The following is a 13,922-nucleotide window of genomic DNA, read 5'->3' on the forward strand; positions in this document are numbered from 1 at the left end:
ATGGTATGATCTGCCTGTACTGCATGCAAAACAATATTCTTCACTGTACCTAGGTAATTGTGACAATAATAACTCAAATCAAAAAACTCAATGTTCAAGGTTCCCTTGCAACTTCTGTCAAAGATCCCCATGTATTTGCTGATGCACAATAGCATTCCTATGTTAAAAGATGTCCTGCACAAAGCATCTACCCCGAGGAATTCAACCTTCCACACACATTACAAGCCCTATGGTGATTGACGGTTGGCATAGGGACAGGGTTATAACATTTGGAGGTCCCTGGCTTCAGACTGTCACATAAATGGATGGAGTTTGACTCTGCTGTTTCATTTTTGGAATTGGAACAGCTTTGGCAGCTTTCTTCATGACTGAGCAGCTGTCTTTGGGATCCACCTTTCTCACCCCACGCAGAGAAGGGGCTAGAAAAGCTGCCCTAAAAATAGTCTGTCCAAACAGCACCCTGCTTAGAAAACTACATCCAGTGGCTTAGCTACTTGCATCTGAAAACCCATTGGAACCCTTATGAGTAATCAGCAAAACAATCATCCAGAATAAATACCTGCCCTTGAAACCCTGAACTCATTCAATTAAATGATTTATCTAAACTTACGTCTCAGATGGTCACTTTTTCATTTTATTATAATGAATTCTACATGCTGTGTCGAGGCTGTTATCATGAAAACTATTTGAGAAAGCTTGTTTGTACCCAAGAACAAATAGAGGGTGAGACTTTGAACTTGCTTGGATCTGAATACTGGTTTCAAAGGCGTCATTTTGTTTTAATAAGCGAACTTCAAAACAAAACTTGCATATTTCTTTCTCTTTGCCTGGGTCAGTCCTGACAACTATACCCAAGCCTACTTTTCACTTGATTACTTTAAGTTATATTAGATTACATTACATTACAGTGTGGAAACAGGCCCTTCGGCCCAACAAGTCCACACCGACCCGCCGAAGCATAACCCACCCATACTCCTACATTTACCCCTTACCAATTCACCTCACCTGCACATCTTTGGACTGTGGGAGGAAACGGAGCACACCGGAGCACCCGGAGGAAACCCACGCAGACACAGGGAGAACGTGCAAACTCCACACAGTCAGTCGCCTGAGGCGGGAATTGAACCCGGTTCTCTGGCGCTGTGAGGCAGCAGTGCTAACCACTGTGTCACCATGCCACCCACAAAGCTAACCTAAAATCAAGAACTCATCATCTGAGTAATTGTGGACACAAGTCTCCCACATTCTGGTACCCTGAAACCCAATCAGTTGCAACAGTGCAATCTGCATAGCTGAAATACTTGTGAATGGGAAATCCTTTGGCTCACTATGTTGCATAACTCTCAACAGATAGGTCTCTATAAAGACAGTGGAGAACACCTACCAGAAATCAGTGAAATTACAAAAGGCAGGGAATTCATTATTTTAAAACAATTTAACAGTGTATCATATTCACCTCCACTACTTACCAATGGTTTGTTCAAAAGTAAGTGCTATACTGCCGTGCATACAGTGCTCACTGTCACTTCAATCTCATTGGCCACAATGTCAGAGGATTGAACATTTCGATCGTACATGGGATTTTCAAAAGTTGCTCGACCATTTGTATTTTCATGGCCTGCAAAACCGTTGAATGGTACTTTTGGCCTTTTCCTGAAAGAAATACAGAACACAGTCAATCCCAATCCTTTTACAGGATCGAAGCCAACTCCTCAGCTTTGTACCAAGAATTCTAGCTACAAACACTTCTGATATACAAAACTCCAACAGATACAGAAAGCATCGCATCCGTGGACTGAGCAGGAATTTACCTGAAGATGGGCTTATGCCCGAAACGTCGATTCTCCTGTTCCCTGGATGCTGCCTGACCTGCTGCGCTGTTCCAGCAATACATTTTCAGCTCTGATCTCCAGCATCTGCAGACCTCACTTTCTCCTCGAAGATTATAGCCTCATATTAGCAGATGTATCAGACCAGGTAAGGTTAGCAGACAGCCTTCCGCAAACAACTTATGTGAACCGGATGGGGTTTTATAACAAGTGACAATGGTTTTGTCAAACTTTTCATTTCAGATTAATTAATCAAATTTATATTAAATGTAATGTTAATTAAATTTAAATTCTATTAAGGCCATTCTGGTGAGATGTGGACCTGTATCTCCAGAGCCTCTGGTTTATTAGTCCACTTACACGACCAATCTACCCTCACCTGCCCTAAACCTACCAGTTTGATCCTGTTTGACAGTGCCAAAATCCTGCTATTTCTCACACAAAAATATAAAGGCAGAAGTGGATAAGGTGGTCAAGAAGGCATATGGCATGTTTGCCTTCACCTCTTGGGGCACAATTTATGAAAATTAGCAAGTCATGCTGCAGCTGAATGGAATTTTAATTTGGCCATGTTTGGAGTACTGTGTACAGTTCAAGTTCCACACTACCAGAATGACGTGGAGGTTTTGAAGAGGGTACAGAAATGGTTTACCAGAATGTTGCCTGGTTTGGAAGGTATTAGCGATTGGAGAAAGAATTGGACAAATTTGGTTTGTTTTCACTTGAACATAAAAGGATGAGGGCCAACCTATAGAAATTTACAAAATTATGAGAGTCGTGGATAAGATGGATAGTCAGACTCTTTCTTCTCAGGTATAAGTGTAAATTATTTGGGTATATATGTTGAAGGCAGACAGGGCTAAATTGAAAGTATATTGAGAGGCAAGTTTTTTACACAAAGGGTATAACATGCCCAGAATACTTTGCCAGAGTGGGCGGTGGAGATAGATACCATAGGAATGTTTAAAAGGCATCTTGACAGATTATGAATAGGCAGGGAATAAAGGGTTATGGACCACATAGAGACAAAAGATTTTAGTTTACAAAGGCATAGTGTATCAGCATGGTGGGTCAAAGGGGCTGTTCCCATACTGTAATATTCTCTGATCACAAGCGAAAAAACACATTTCAGAAAAGCTTACCAAATCTGTCAGGACGTTCGAAGAAGAATACAATGTTTGAAAACGTGTGATGTTAACTACAAAGCACCTACCAGAGGTAGATTTGGCTGTCAATTTCTTTCATGTCTACTCACATCTAAAATGATCTTGAATAAGAAAATGAATCATAGGGTTAACTGGTTCGGTGGGCCAAAGCTGGCAGATAAACTAATTGTGCATTGAAATGCAGCCATTTTACGCAGCATAGCTCATGCAGATGTTAAATTTTGTGCATGCTGTTATAATTGCTACCAGAAGTGAAGAGCATTACCTCATTTCAATGTACAAACAGCATGTGATAGCGCTTCTGTCTGTAAATGACCATTGGAAGGGTAGCTCCAACATTCAACTAAAAATACCTGCTCAGACTGATATTGCAGCAGCGAAAGGAACAGGAAAGCACCTGAACACAACCAACATTTGGGACAGTAGGGAGTGTAATATGCAAACTAAATAAAATCCAATGCTGTCTTGGTGGGAAAGTACCCTTCATGCTGGGAGCATCTCTAGTGGGTGATCAGTGCTGCATTGCCATGGCTATGTCATTTTTTAAAATTTGTGGTGCTATTTTTAGCAACTGCCAACTTCAAATCTCAGCCTTGCCCAGGAAAACACACAGGAACACAGAATTTAAGAGTAGGAGGCCATTTGGCCCATTGAGCCTGTTCTGCAATTCAATAAAACCATGCCTAATCCAAGTGTAGCCCCTACACCTGGTCCCATAACTCCTGTCTCCCTTATCTATCAATAAATTCACTCTCAGAGCCATGAATAAAATCAATGACCCAGCTCCTGTGCTTTCTGGGGAAAGAGAGATCTCCATCTTAAAAGGGAGACCTTTTATGTTGACATTGTGTCTCCTAGTTCCCCCGCAAGAGAAAACATTTACCCAGTATCCGTCACACCAAGTCACCTCAAGGTTTTCTATAGTCCAATAAGGTCAGCTCTCATTCTTCTGAAATAGATCTAAGTTCAATCTGTTCAACCTTGTACCATAAAATAAATCTAATAAATACAATAGACCAGGGGCAAGGAAATTTCCAGAGTCAACAGAGCATAGGAGATGGAGGGGGAATCCTAAAGAAGAGTATAAGATCAAGAGAAGTGTGGATAGGGTAAGTGCGCTCAGTCTTTTTCCCAGGGTTGGAGAATCAAGGACTAGAGGGCATCAGTTGAAGTTAAAGAGGAAAGAATAAAAGAGAACCTGAAGGGCAACTTTGTGTACCTAGAGGGTGATATGCATATGGAATGAGCTGCCAGTGGCAGTGGTCGAGGTGGGTACATTTAAACATTTAAAAGGCATTTGGACAAATACCTGGATAGGTAAGGTTTAGAAGGATATGGGTCAAGTGCAGGGAAATGGGGTTATTGTGGATGGACATTTTGGTCAGCACAGACCAGTTTGGGCCAAAGGGCCCATCTCTGTGCTATAGGACGCTGTAACTCTATAACAGAGAGTATGACAAGGTGTTAGAAAAAGTAGAGAAGGAGGAGGGGACAAAGAGCTCTCAACAGGAAGTCGTATCCATCTGGGGGGTTCAGGGAGCAATTCTCCCACCTGAACCTCAGTGATTGACAAAGTGTCTGAGTTCTGTGCTTCAGTAATGAGGATCGCAATGAAATCTGTCACTTGTAGCAGCTATAAATTAGGTGGATTGGCCATGCTAAATTGCTCATAGTGTCCAGGGATGTGCAGGAATTTCAGAGTTACAGAGAAAAGGTAGGGGAGTAGATCTGGGAGAGAAGCTCTTTGGAGAGTAGGTGTGGACTTGATGGGCCAAATGGCCTGCTTCCACAGTGTAGGGATTCTATGATTCTATAATACGAGCCAATCCTCGCAATAAAGCAAGGATGGCATTGCCTGTGGCTTTGAGCATGATTATTGTGATGAACCTGCAGGATGGAGTTGGAGATATTTGCACCATCTCACACCCTATTGTCAACTTAGGCTCTCAATTCAAAGACAGCTAACCAAACAACGAACAATACAGCAGGGAATCAGGCCTTTTGGCCAACCAAGCCTGCACCAACACATGATGCTTATTGAAATTTAAAAGCCTTTTGCCTCGACACAGTTTGTATCCCTCGTTCTCTGCCCACTCATGTATCTGTCTGGATGCTCCTTAAATGTTCCAACTTGTATAGCAATCAGCCGCCCCTTGTGTGACAAAACCTGAGCTTCCACACTGTAGACACTGTCATTAAGATACTTCAGCTTGTGCTGTAATGGAAACTGAGATAATGGTTGTCAGATGTCACGTCATAGCCAAGTGGATAATGTTGGTAATGGGGTGGCCACCAGTCTATGCAAGAAAAGATGGGCTCCAAGCTCTATACAAATGTCAGTGTAAGGTTGGTGCAGGATTCCTCTATGCTGAGAAGACGATCCAGCAAACACCTGAAGAATTTTTATTGTAAGTCTCCACTAGCCTTCTGTTATAGCCTGTTTTATTGAAGTTCTTGGAGTCCTCTAAAGCAGAATGCAAACACATAGCCTTGCCTGGCTCTGCACTGGCACCCATACTGCTGTTGTTCCCTGGCCTGTCTGCAGATCACTAATACCTAGTGTATCACTCTATGATCTCTAACTTCCAAATTGTCATCAAATTATACACTGTATGACAAGCTGAGCTGGTGGCTGCAAGATTTTGAGTGACTTTACTCTCGCACTTCCATCACAGTCTTACCAGGTTGCTCCTCTTGGCTATTGTTACTATTAAAGTGAAAGCTGTCAAATTCAACTTTCATCATTTAATTTTAATGCCCAAAACATTCATCAACTCGAAAAGGCTTTAAAAATGATATGATTGACCGAAATGGCAGCAGTGATCAGTTGACAAGCCCAAGTTGTGGCACACCATGCCTGTTTGACAGTGTAATTGTGTCAGAGAGTTATGCAGCACGGAAACAGACCATATATTCCAACTCATTTGCACTAACCAGACATCCCAATCCCATCCTGTTTGCCAGCATTTGGCTCATATCCCTCTAAATCCTTCCTATTTGTATACACATCCAGATGCCTTTTAAATGTTGTAATTGCACCAGCCTCCACCACTTCCTGTGGTAACCTGTTCTATACATGCACCACACTCTTTGTGAAAAAGTAACCCTCAGGTCCTTTTTAAATCTTTCCCCTCTCACCTGAAACTGTGTCCTCTAATTTTTTTCCATGGACCTACAAATAACTTGCCTCGCACATCTTTAAACTTTCCACCTTTCACCTTAAACCTATACCCCCTAATATTTGGCATTTCCACCACGGGAAAAATACCTTGATTATCCATATCTCTCATAATTTTATATACTCATGGCACAAACATTTTGGGTGATGTGGCTGTCATGATTGAACAGCTATTAATATGGGCAAACTGCAAACTGTAAAGTGTGAAGCTTGTAGCAACGCTCAGCATGTATAGCTAAGGAAAAGATATTATTCTTTAGTATGAGTCCTGATACACAGAGACTGTTGGTGAGTGAGTGATAGGGATACGGTGCATTGAGCATCATGTTCAGTTGTTGGTCTAACTGGTGGGATGTAGCATTTGATGTTGTGTTTGCTGACCTCGATCATTTGTAGGAGATCACTGAACTATTTGTGTCACTGTATTCAGTGAAATCAGGGCTTCAGAGCTTAACTCCAGACACTGGTCCTATGCATTCTGAAACTTTGTCTGGGTTAAGGGGTAGGGGAAAGGGTAGATTTGTCTCTCTACAGATAGGACATGTCTCCTCTTACTCACAGCTCTCCAGCGTCAGAAGGTGTTGGAGTCAGCTCTCCACCATTGTGCTGGACATTCTGAGAAATGGCAATCACATGCCTTTTCACTTTTTTATTGTAATGATAGAGCACTGCATTCGAGACCAGAGATTTCAATTCGGGCTCTTTCAGAAATGCATGACACAATGTTATTGTGACAGCTCCTTTACATTGCAGAACAGTCAGGAGAATGGAAACACGCTCTTTCTCACACAGTCAGTTCCTATATTCTGTGACGTGAAGGTCCAGCATTACAGAAAGCCACTTTGACAGATTCTGTGAAAGGATAAGTACTTAAGGAGTCTGTTGAAGTCTGCGTGCTGGGATGGAAGGGTGCCAGGCCACAAATTGGAAAAAGAATAAGGGAAGTGACAAAGTATTTAGGGTAGGTCCAAGCAGGCGAGGGTGGCTGTCGAGAACTGGGGGAAGGGTGGGTTGGGAGCTGCAGAGTTGGTGGTGAGGGAGGGTCAAGTTTGCCACGAGGGGATGGAAGATCAGGTCTTAGTGGGAGAGGGGAAAGGGGAATGTCAGGCCAGGGAGGGACGGGTCAGTGTGTATGTGCGTGTGTGTATGCATGTGCATTGTCTTGTGTTGTATTGTGTGTGCTAAGTTGGGATGTCAATTCAATAGTTACTCAGGAGTTAAACTAGTTATTTAATATTCTAACTTTTCCTGAGTAATTTGTAATTGTTGCAAAACCTTCAGAATTCTCTGAAATGAATGGCTGTTTTCAGAGGGTTCTGGGAATAACACAGCGGAATCTTCAATTTCCCAGGCAATTCCCTCAGAGTTGCCATTTTGCAATTTACATAGGGCCCCCATGCACAGCTCCCATCAACGCTACAGAAATGATTAGCCAGCTATCGGAAAATCCCGGCGAGTCAGAATCAATGGCAGATTGACTTCCAGCTCCTGTTCCAGCCACAATGCACCTTCCGTTTAAGAGGTGTCTGACGGTTTCAAAGAGGGGAGGCTATCTACCACTGCTGCAAGACTTGCATGATTTTGAAGTTGCTTTGAAACTGTCGCCAGTCGACAGTGCAATCAGCATGCTCAGTGGCACACAGAAGGAATCTGATGTGCTGTGTGCATTGGGAATAAGATGCACAAATTAGCCAGCTCTGTGACCTCTCCCCATCCCCTCCGCTTCCTGGGAGGGAGTGGGAGGCGCGGTGGGGACATGCTATTAAATGTCACCCCTGCTATGCAATTCTTTAAATAAAATAGATGACCTGACATTTCAAATGCTTTTGCTGATGAGAACTGGTGCTGAAATAAACATCTGTCAACATCCTTTTTGCAAGTTAGCTCGGGTCAAATCCAGCATGTTCACATCCATACTCTAGCACCTTGTTCTCCTCAACCTCAGATTACATTTTAAAAATTCTTTCAGGGGCTGCAAGATCAAAACACGTGTGGCCTATCATTCACTGCAACAGTGTCGCACTGTTTCCTACATCTGTCACCCTCATTTCCCCAAACAGGATAATGTCAGAAACAGTGACAACTTGCAGTTCTTTTCCTGAGACATTGGAACTCCAGGCATTTGAAACAGGTACCACAAAATCAAAGAGTTCCTTCTGTGTGGAAGTAGGCCATTTGACCCATCGAGTCCACACAGCTCTTCCATTTCCCTGGCTAATCCACCCTGGACACTATGGGCAATTTAGCATGGACAATCCACCTAACCTGCACATCTTTGGATTGTGGGAGGAAACTGGAGCACCTGGAGGAAACCCACACAGACAAGGGGAGAATGTGCAAACTCCACACAGACAGTTGCCTGAGGCTGGAATCAAACCCAGGCGTTCTGAGGCAGCAGTGCTAACCACTGAGCCACCGTGCCACGTAAGCTGTTGGTCTCTATTTTACAAGAAAAGCTGGTGGCAATTTCTCTTCAAGGCTGAGTGCATTTGCCCATGAAAGAAACATCTGATGTGGAAAGAATTTGTTAACTGACTTATAATAACAACTTATAATAATGGCACTCATAATAACAATAGTACTGGGAGACACTCAGGATATCATCTATGTATATCTCAAAGAAACCTGTATGAAGAGACCTGAAGAAGGGCAAAAATATATTTAAGTGGCATTAGCAAGGTCAAAAAATGAAGAAAGTGATACGTATTATCATTCTGTAGAATATAAAGTCGAATAACTGGGCTGAACACACTTTAAGGATTACAGTAGAGATCAGCAGTTCTTCAATACTGCCTCAGGGATTCAGTGCTGAGGAAACAACTCCATTAATGCTTCACAGTAAAATATCACGTGACAGGAAACACAAACAGGCATCGATATTATAGCTCCCCCAAGTTAACAAGTCTAAAAGCTTACATGGTTAGAACGAAAATCAGGGCAAACTTGGTCAAACTGGAGCGCTTGGCTGACTTGCCCCTGCCAGTGCAGGACTCACCTGTGTTTGTAGAGATACAATATAAATCCTGCTGTTATCAGGGCAAAGAAAGGCACGAGGATGGCAACAGCCACTGAGCTGCTGCTAGTGCTAAAGTGGTGCCCTATTGAGTCAGTGCCAGCTTCCAGCATGTGCAGATCTGAATGAGATAGAAAACAATTGACATATTCAAGAATGGAGCTTAAAATACAACTGCAGAAAGAAACCATGAACTCGATGAGGGCACTTTCACTCAGCAAACCCAGGCTTGTATGAACAGCAACTTAACTTTGCTTACTGATCTCTACTGATATTTTTTGAAGCTTACTGGAGTAATATAATAATAATATAATGATAAACTCCCCATAAATACAACAGAACTGCATAATTGACAAATCCCCTTATTACTGCTTAAACGCATATTCCATAATAACCTGATAAATCTCCAGACCTCAAACACAAAGTAACAGCTTCCTGCGGAGCCTCAAAAGGTCAGGTCACAAGCTGCTTACTTTCCTCTCTATTTCTGACAAGTGCAGTGGTATTCATTCAGCCCTGTTTGCTACCATCATGCATATTGTAGGAGAAGATTTTGTGATCAGCAACTGCTGATCAAAATTGCTGAAAGCTGCAAAGTAAAAATTGTAGACAATTTGTTGCAGTACATTTTCTGCATTTTTCACTTGACTTTTAAAAACATGGCAAAGCAAATGGCACTCTGTTTTTTTCTGTGCAAACTGTAGAATTTCAGGCAAATGACAAGGTGCTGTCATGTGTGAATATCTATAAATTGCTCACTGGGTTGTCTTGTTCCATATCTCATTCTCAGCCTCTCTGTTTTTAAAGGAACTTGATGCATTTCCACATTAAATTCACCACGGAAAGTTAAGGCATGCCATTAGAAGTCTCAGCATTCATTTTAGTCTTGTAATAAGAGTTAATGGTGTAAATCAATCTTGTGAGCACAGAACATGATTCATTAGAAATGTAGAGTCCCAATTCTTAAGATTTTATTTCTTGTTGGGAGATTTCCAAAGCGAGAAAATAAATTTTTCTTCTCCTTTTTGTCTCAAAGTCCGATCACCCATTTCCTCTTTTTAAATAGGATTTAATGTTAACTAACTACATCATGGTAATGACACAGACATAAACTACTCAGTCCAACCCCATCTGTCCCCTTTCTCTCTGATATACTTTTCGAGCTTCCCTTTAAATGCGTTGGTACTACTGGTTTAAACTACTGATATGAGAGCGAGTTCTGAACTCTCTCAGGGTAACAAAGTTTCTTCTGAACACCCTCTCCCATTTCTTGGTTACACTGATGGCCTCTGCCTCTTTCCTGTAAAAGGAAGGATTGGGGTGGGAAAGGTCGGGTCAAACCCATGGACATTGACACCAGTACTGGGGAAGAAGGGAGGTGTTCCAATGGGATGCTTTCTACTTGCATCATGCTCGGACCACAGTCCTGATGAATCACATAACTAGGGCTGTAGACAGGGCTTTAAAAAGACATTAGACAAGAACCCTGCGAAGACTAAAGCCCAGCTCAGATTTGGAGACAGATTTGGCAGACAATAGGTGCCATCTTTAACTCCTTCCCTTAAGAAGTGGTTGGGATTAGAGGTCAACAGTGTGGTCACAGGCCATCCTATTTTCCTTTTTTAATGATGGTCAAACCGTTTATCCCTGTTTTTAAATTGCCAAATTACATTGGGGAGAGAATGGTCCATGTGGGAGACTGGTTAAGAAAGGATTTAAGGCAATTTAACAATTTGGATCCAAAATTGGCTTAGTGGCAAGAGGTGATGGTCAAAGATTGTTTTTCTGACTGGAAGGCTGTGTCCAGGAGTGTACCACAAAGATTAGTGCTGTGTCCCTTGCTGTATGTTGTGCTAATTAATAATCCAGGTATGAATATAGGAGGTTTATTCAATAAGTTCAAGAATGACACAAAAATTATTGGAGTAAACATAGTGAGGACGAAAGCTTTAGACTACACGATGATACCAACAGGTTGGTCAGTGGGATAGGCCAATAGCAAATTGAATTTAACGTTGAAATAAGTGAGGATTTTCAGAGACAAGGGAGTACACATTGCATGGTAGGGCCTTCGGAAGTAGAAAGGAGATTCAATTTGGTTTTAAAAATATTTGACATTGTGAGGATTAATTTTGTTAAAGGGGAAAGACATGGCAGGCGTGCTCCAATTCTTAGATTGCTCCTCTGGTTCAATGTGGCACCATGATTGTGTGTGTTGCAGTTGGAGGGACAAATCGGCATAGACGTGCTGTAGTTAAAGGGGATTCAATTGGAAGGGGAATACACAGGCATTTTTGTGGCGGCAAACAATAGTCCAGGATGGTGTGCTGCCTCCCTGTGCTAGGGTCCAGGCTGTCTTGGAGCAGTTGTAGGACATTCGGATAGGGAGGGTGAACAGCCAGTGTTTGAAGTATATATTGGTCCTAATGAGATCGGGAAAAAAAGAAGATGCCGTCCCAAAAGCAGATTGTAGAGAATTAAAAAGAAAGTTGAAATGTAGGATTACTATCAGTGCCATGAGGTAGTCAGAGTAGAAACAGCAAGATATGTAGGATAACCATGTGGCGGAAAAGATGGTGTGAGGGGGAGGGTTTCAGACTCGTGGGGCATTGGGAACTGTTCTGGGAAAGGTGGGACTCATACAAGCTGGACGAGTTATACCTGGGCAGGATCAGGACTGATGTCCTTGGGGGAGTAATTGGTAGAGTTGTTAGGGAGGATTTAAATGAGTGAGGCAGGGGAGATGGGAACCAGAGGAGTAGGGCAGTAGATACAGAAACTAAGGGAGAAGTAGAAATCAAGGCAAATGCTACTAAGAACAAGAACAGGCTGGGAAATGTTGCCAAGAAGAACAAAGAGGATGTCTGAAATGCAGTTGCTTCAATGCAAGGTAATGGGCAAGGTAGATGAATTTAGAGCTTTGCTTAGTACTTGGAAAGGTGATATTATTGCGATTCCAGAGACTTGGCTGAAAGAGGCACAGGACTGGCAGCTGAATGTGCAAGGATTTTGATGTTTCAGGTGTGAAAGAAGGGGATGTAAAAGGGGTGGGGGGGGGGTTTGCATTACTGATAATGGAGTACCTCATACCTGTACTGAGGGAGGCTACATCAGAGGACTTGTGCAGTGGGACAATATGGGCAGAACTCAGGAATAGAAAAGGTGAAATCACAATGCTGAGGATCTACACCAGGCCTCCCAACAGTCAGCAGGAAATGGAGGAGAGAATATGTTGACAGCTTTTGGAAAGATGCAAAAACAGCAGGGTTGTTACGGTAGGTGATTTTAATTTCCCCTATATTGACTGGGACTCACTTTATGCTCGAGGTTTGGATGGGGCAGAATCTATACCGACCATTTGGGAAGGTTTCTTGACACAGTATGTAAACAGTTCAACCAGGGAAAGGGTGAAACTGGACCTGGTTTTGGGAAAAGACTCCAGCCAGGTGAACGAAGTTTCAGTGGGCAGCATTTTGGGAGTATTGACCATAATACTGAGAGTTTTAAGATACTCATGAGGGTAAATCTACATCAGACATGTGGGGGTTTTTCAAACGGCAGTTGATAAGAGTTCAAGAATAGCACATTCCTGTGAGAATGAAGGATAGCTTGGGTGAATTCAACGTCAAAACAGCTCAGGAAGAGAAAGAAAGGAAACAAATTGAAACTAAAAGGATAGAAAAGTGAGGCAGAAGGTAAGTAAGAACAAAAAGGACAATTTGTAATGTCAGTGAAAAGCAAGGAATGAGAGTCCATGTTTTTAACTTCACTTTTGGGGACCCAAGTGGTTGACAGGCAGTCATAAGCATTGCTAAAAAGATTACGTGTGGGATATTTAGTTCAAATCTACTGCAGAAATATAACAATTTCATGCGATTTGGTGCATTTGAGTAATGATGCAAATGGTGAAATGCCATTTTTCATAGGTTATGGTGGATCAATTCAACTCAGACAGGAGTTGATAGTTACAGAAAAGGATGTATCTGATCTCCTTTCAAGTTGTGGTATAGTTTATGCATAAGAGACAATGAGGGGCCATTCATTAAACCATTATATTCACAGCAAATTCTGGTCTAATATTATCAGGTGCAATGTTTAAGCGTGAGAATGCTAAATGTTAAATAGAAATTAGTCGCAAGAATTTTCCAAATAGAAAAGGCAGATTTGTCAGGGAGCACTTTTAAGAGGGAATAAAGGTGTCTTGGAGGCTAGTGCAAAACAGGTGATAGAGATTTAACAGTCTGCTTGCACTGCCCTGAAACAGTCATAGAGTCATAGAGATGTACAGCACAGAATCAGACCCTTTGGTCCAACTCATCCATGCTGACCAGATATCCTAGCGCAAACTAATCCCATTTGCCAGCACTTGGCCCATATCCCTCTAAACCCTTCCTATTCATATAACCATCCAGATGCCTTTTAAATCCTCTGCCATTCCATATATGCACCACCCTCTGTGTGAAAACGTTGCTCCTTCGGTCCCTTTTATATCTCTCCCCTCTCACTCTAATCCTATGTCCTCGAGTTCTGGACTCCCCAGCCCAGGGAAAAGACTTTGCCTATTTATCATATCCATGCTCCTCATGATTTTATCAAGTAAATTGAGCAGAATGCAAAAATAAAACAAAGAACTGCAGACACTAGAGGTTGGAAACAAACAAAACAAAATTGCTGGAGAAACTCAGCAGGTCTGGCAGCATCAGTGGACAGAATACAGAGTTAAATATTCCAGTGAC

The 13,922-nt window shown here is 42.2% G+C and overlaps 1 protein-coding gene across 1 annotated transcript in view; it reads right to left on the reverse strand.

The window, feature by feature from the left end:
- The window catches only part of LOC122563724 (CUB and sushi domain-containing protein 2), a 616,258-nt gene that overhangs the window by 14,542 nt on the left and 587,794 nt on the right, over positions 1–13,922 (reverse strand). The window contains exons 64-65 of the mRNA XM_087976898.1: positions 9,169–9,307; positions 1,470–1,653 (exon numbers count right to left, since the gene is read on the reverse strand). Coding sequence (XP_087833024.1) covers positions 1,494–1,653; positions 9,169–9,307 — 299 coding nt within the window. The 3' untranslated portion in view covers positions 1,470–1,493. The remainder of the gene's footprint in view (positions 1–1,469; positions 1,654–9,168; positions 9,308–13,922) is intronic.

Source organism: Chiloscyllium plagiosum, unplaced genomic scaffold (genome assembly GCF_037043375.1).
Source record: "Chiloscyllium plagiosum isolate Xiang-an unplaced genomic scaffold, Cpla_swu_hap1 HiC_scaffold_30, whole genome shotgun sequence".
NCBI classification, from domain to species: domain Eukaryota; kingdom Metazoa; phylum Chordata; class Chondrichthyes; order Orectolobiformes; family Hemiscylliidae; genus Chiloscyllium; species Chiloscyllium plagiosum.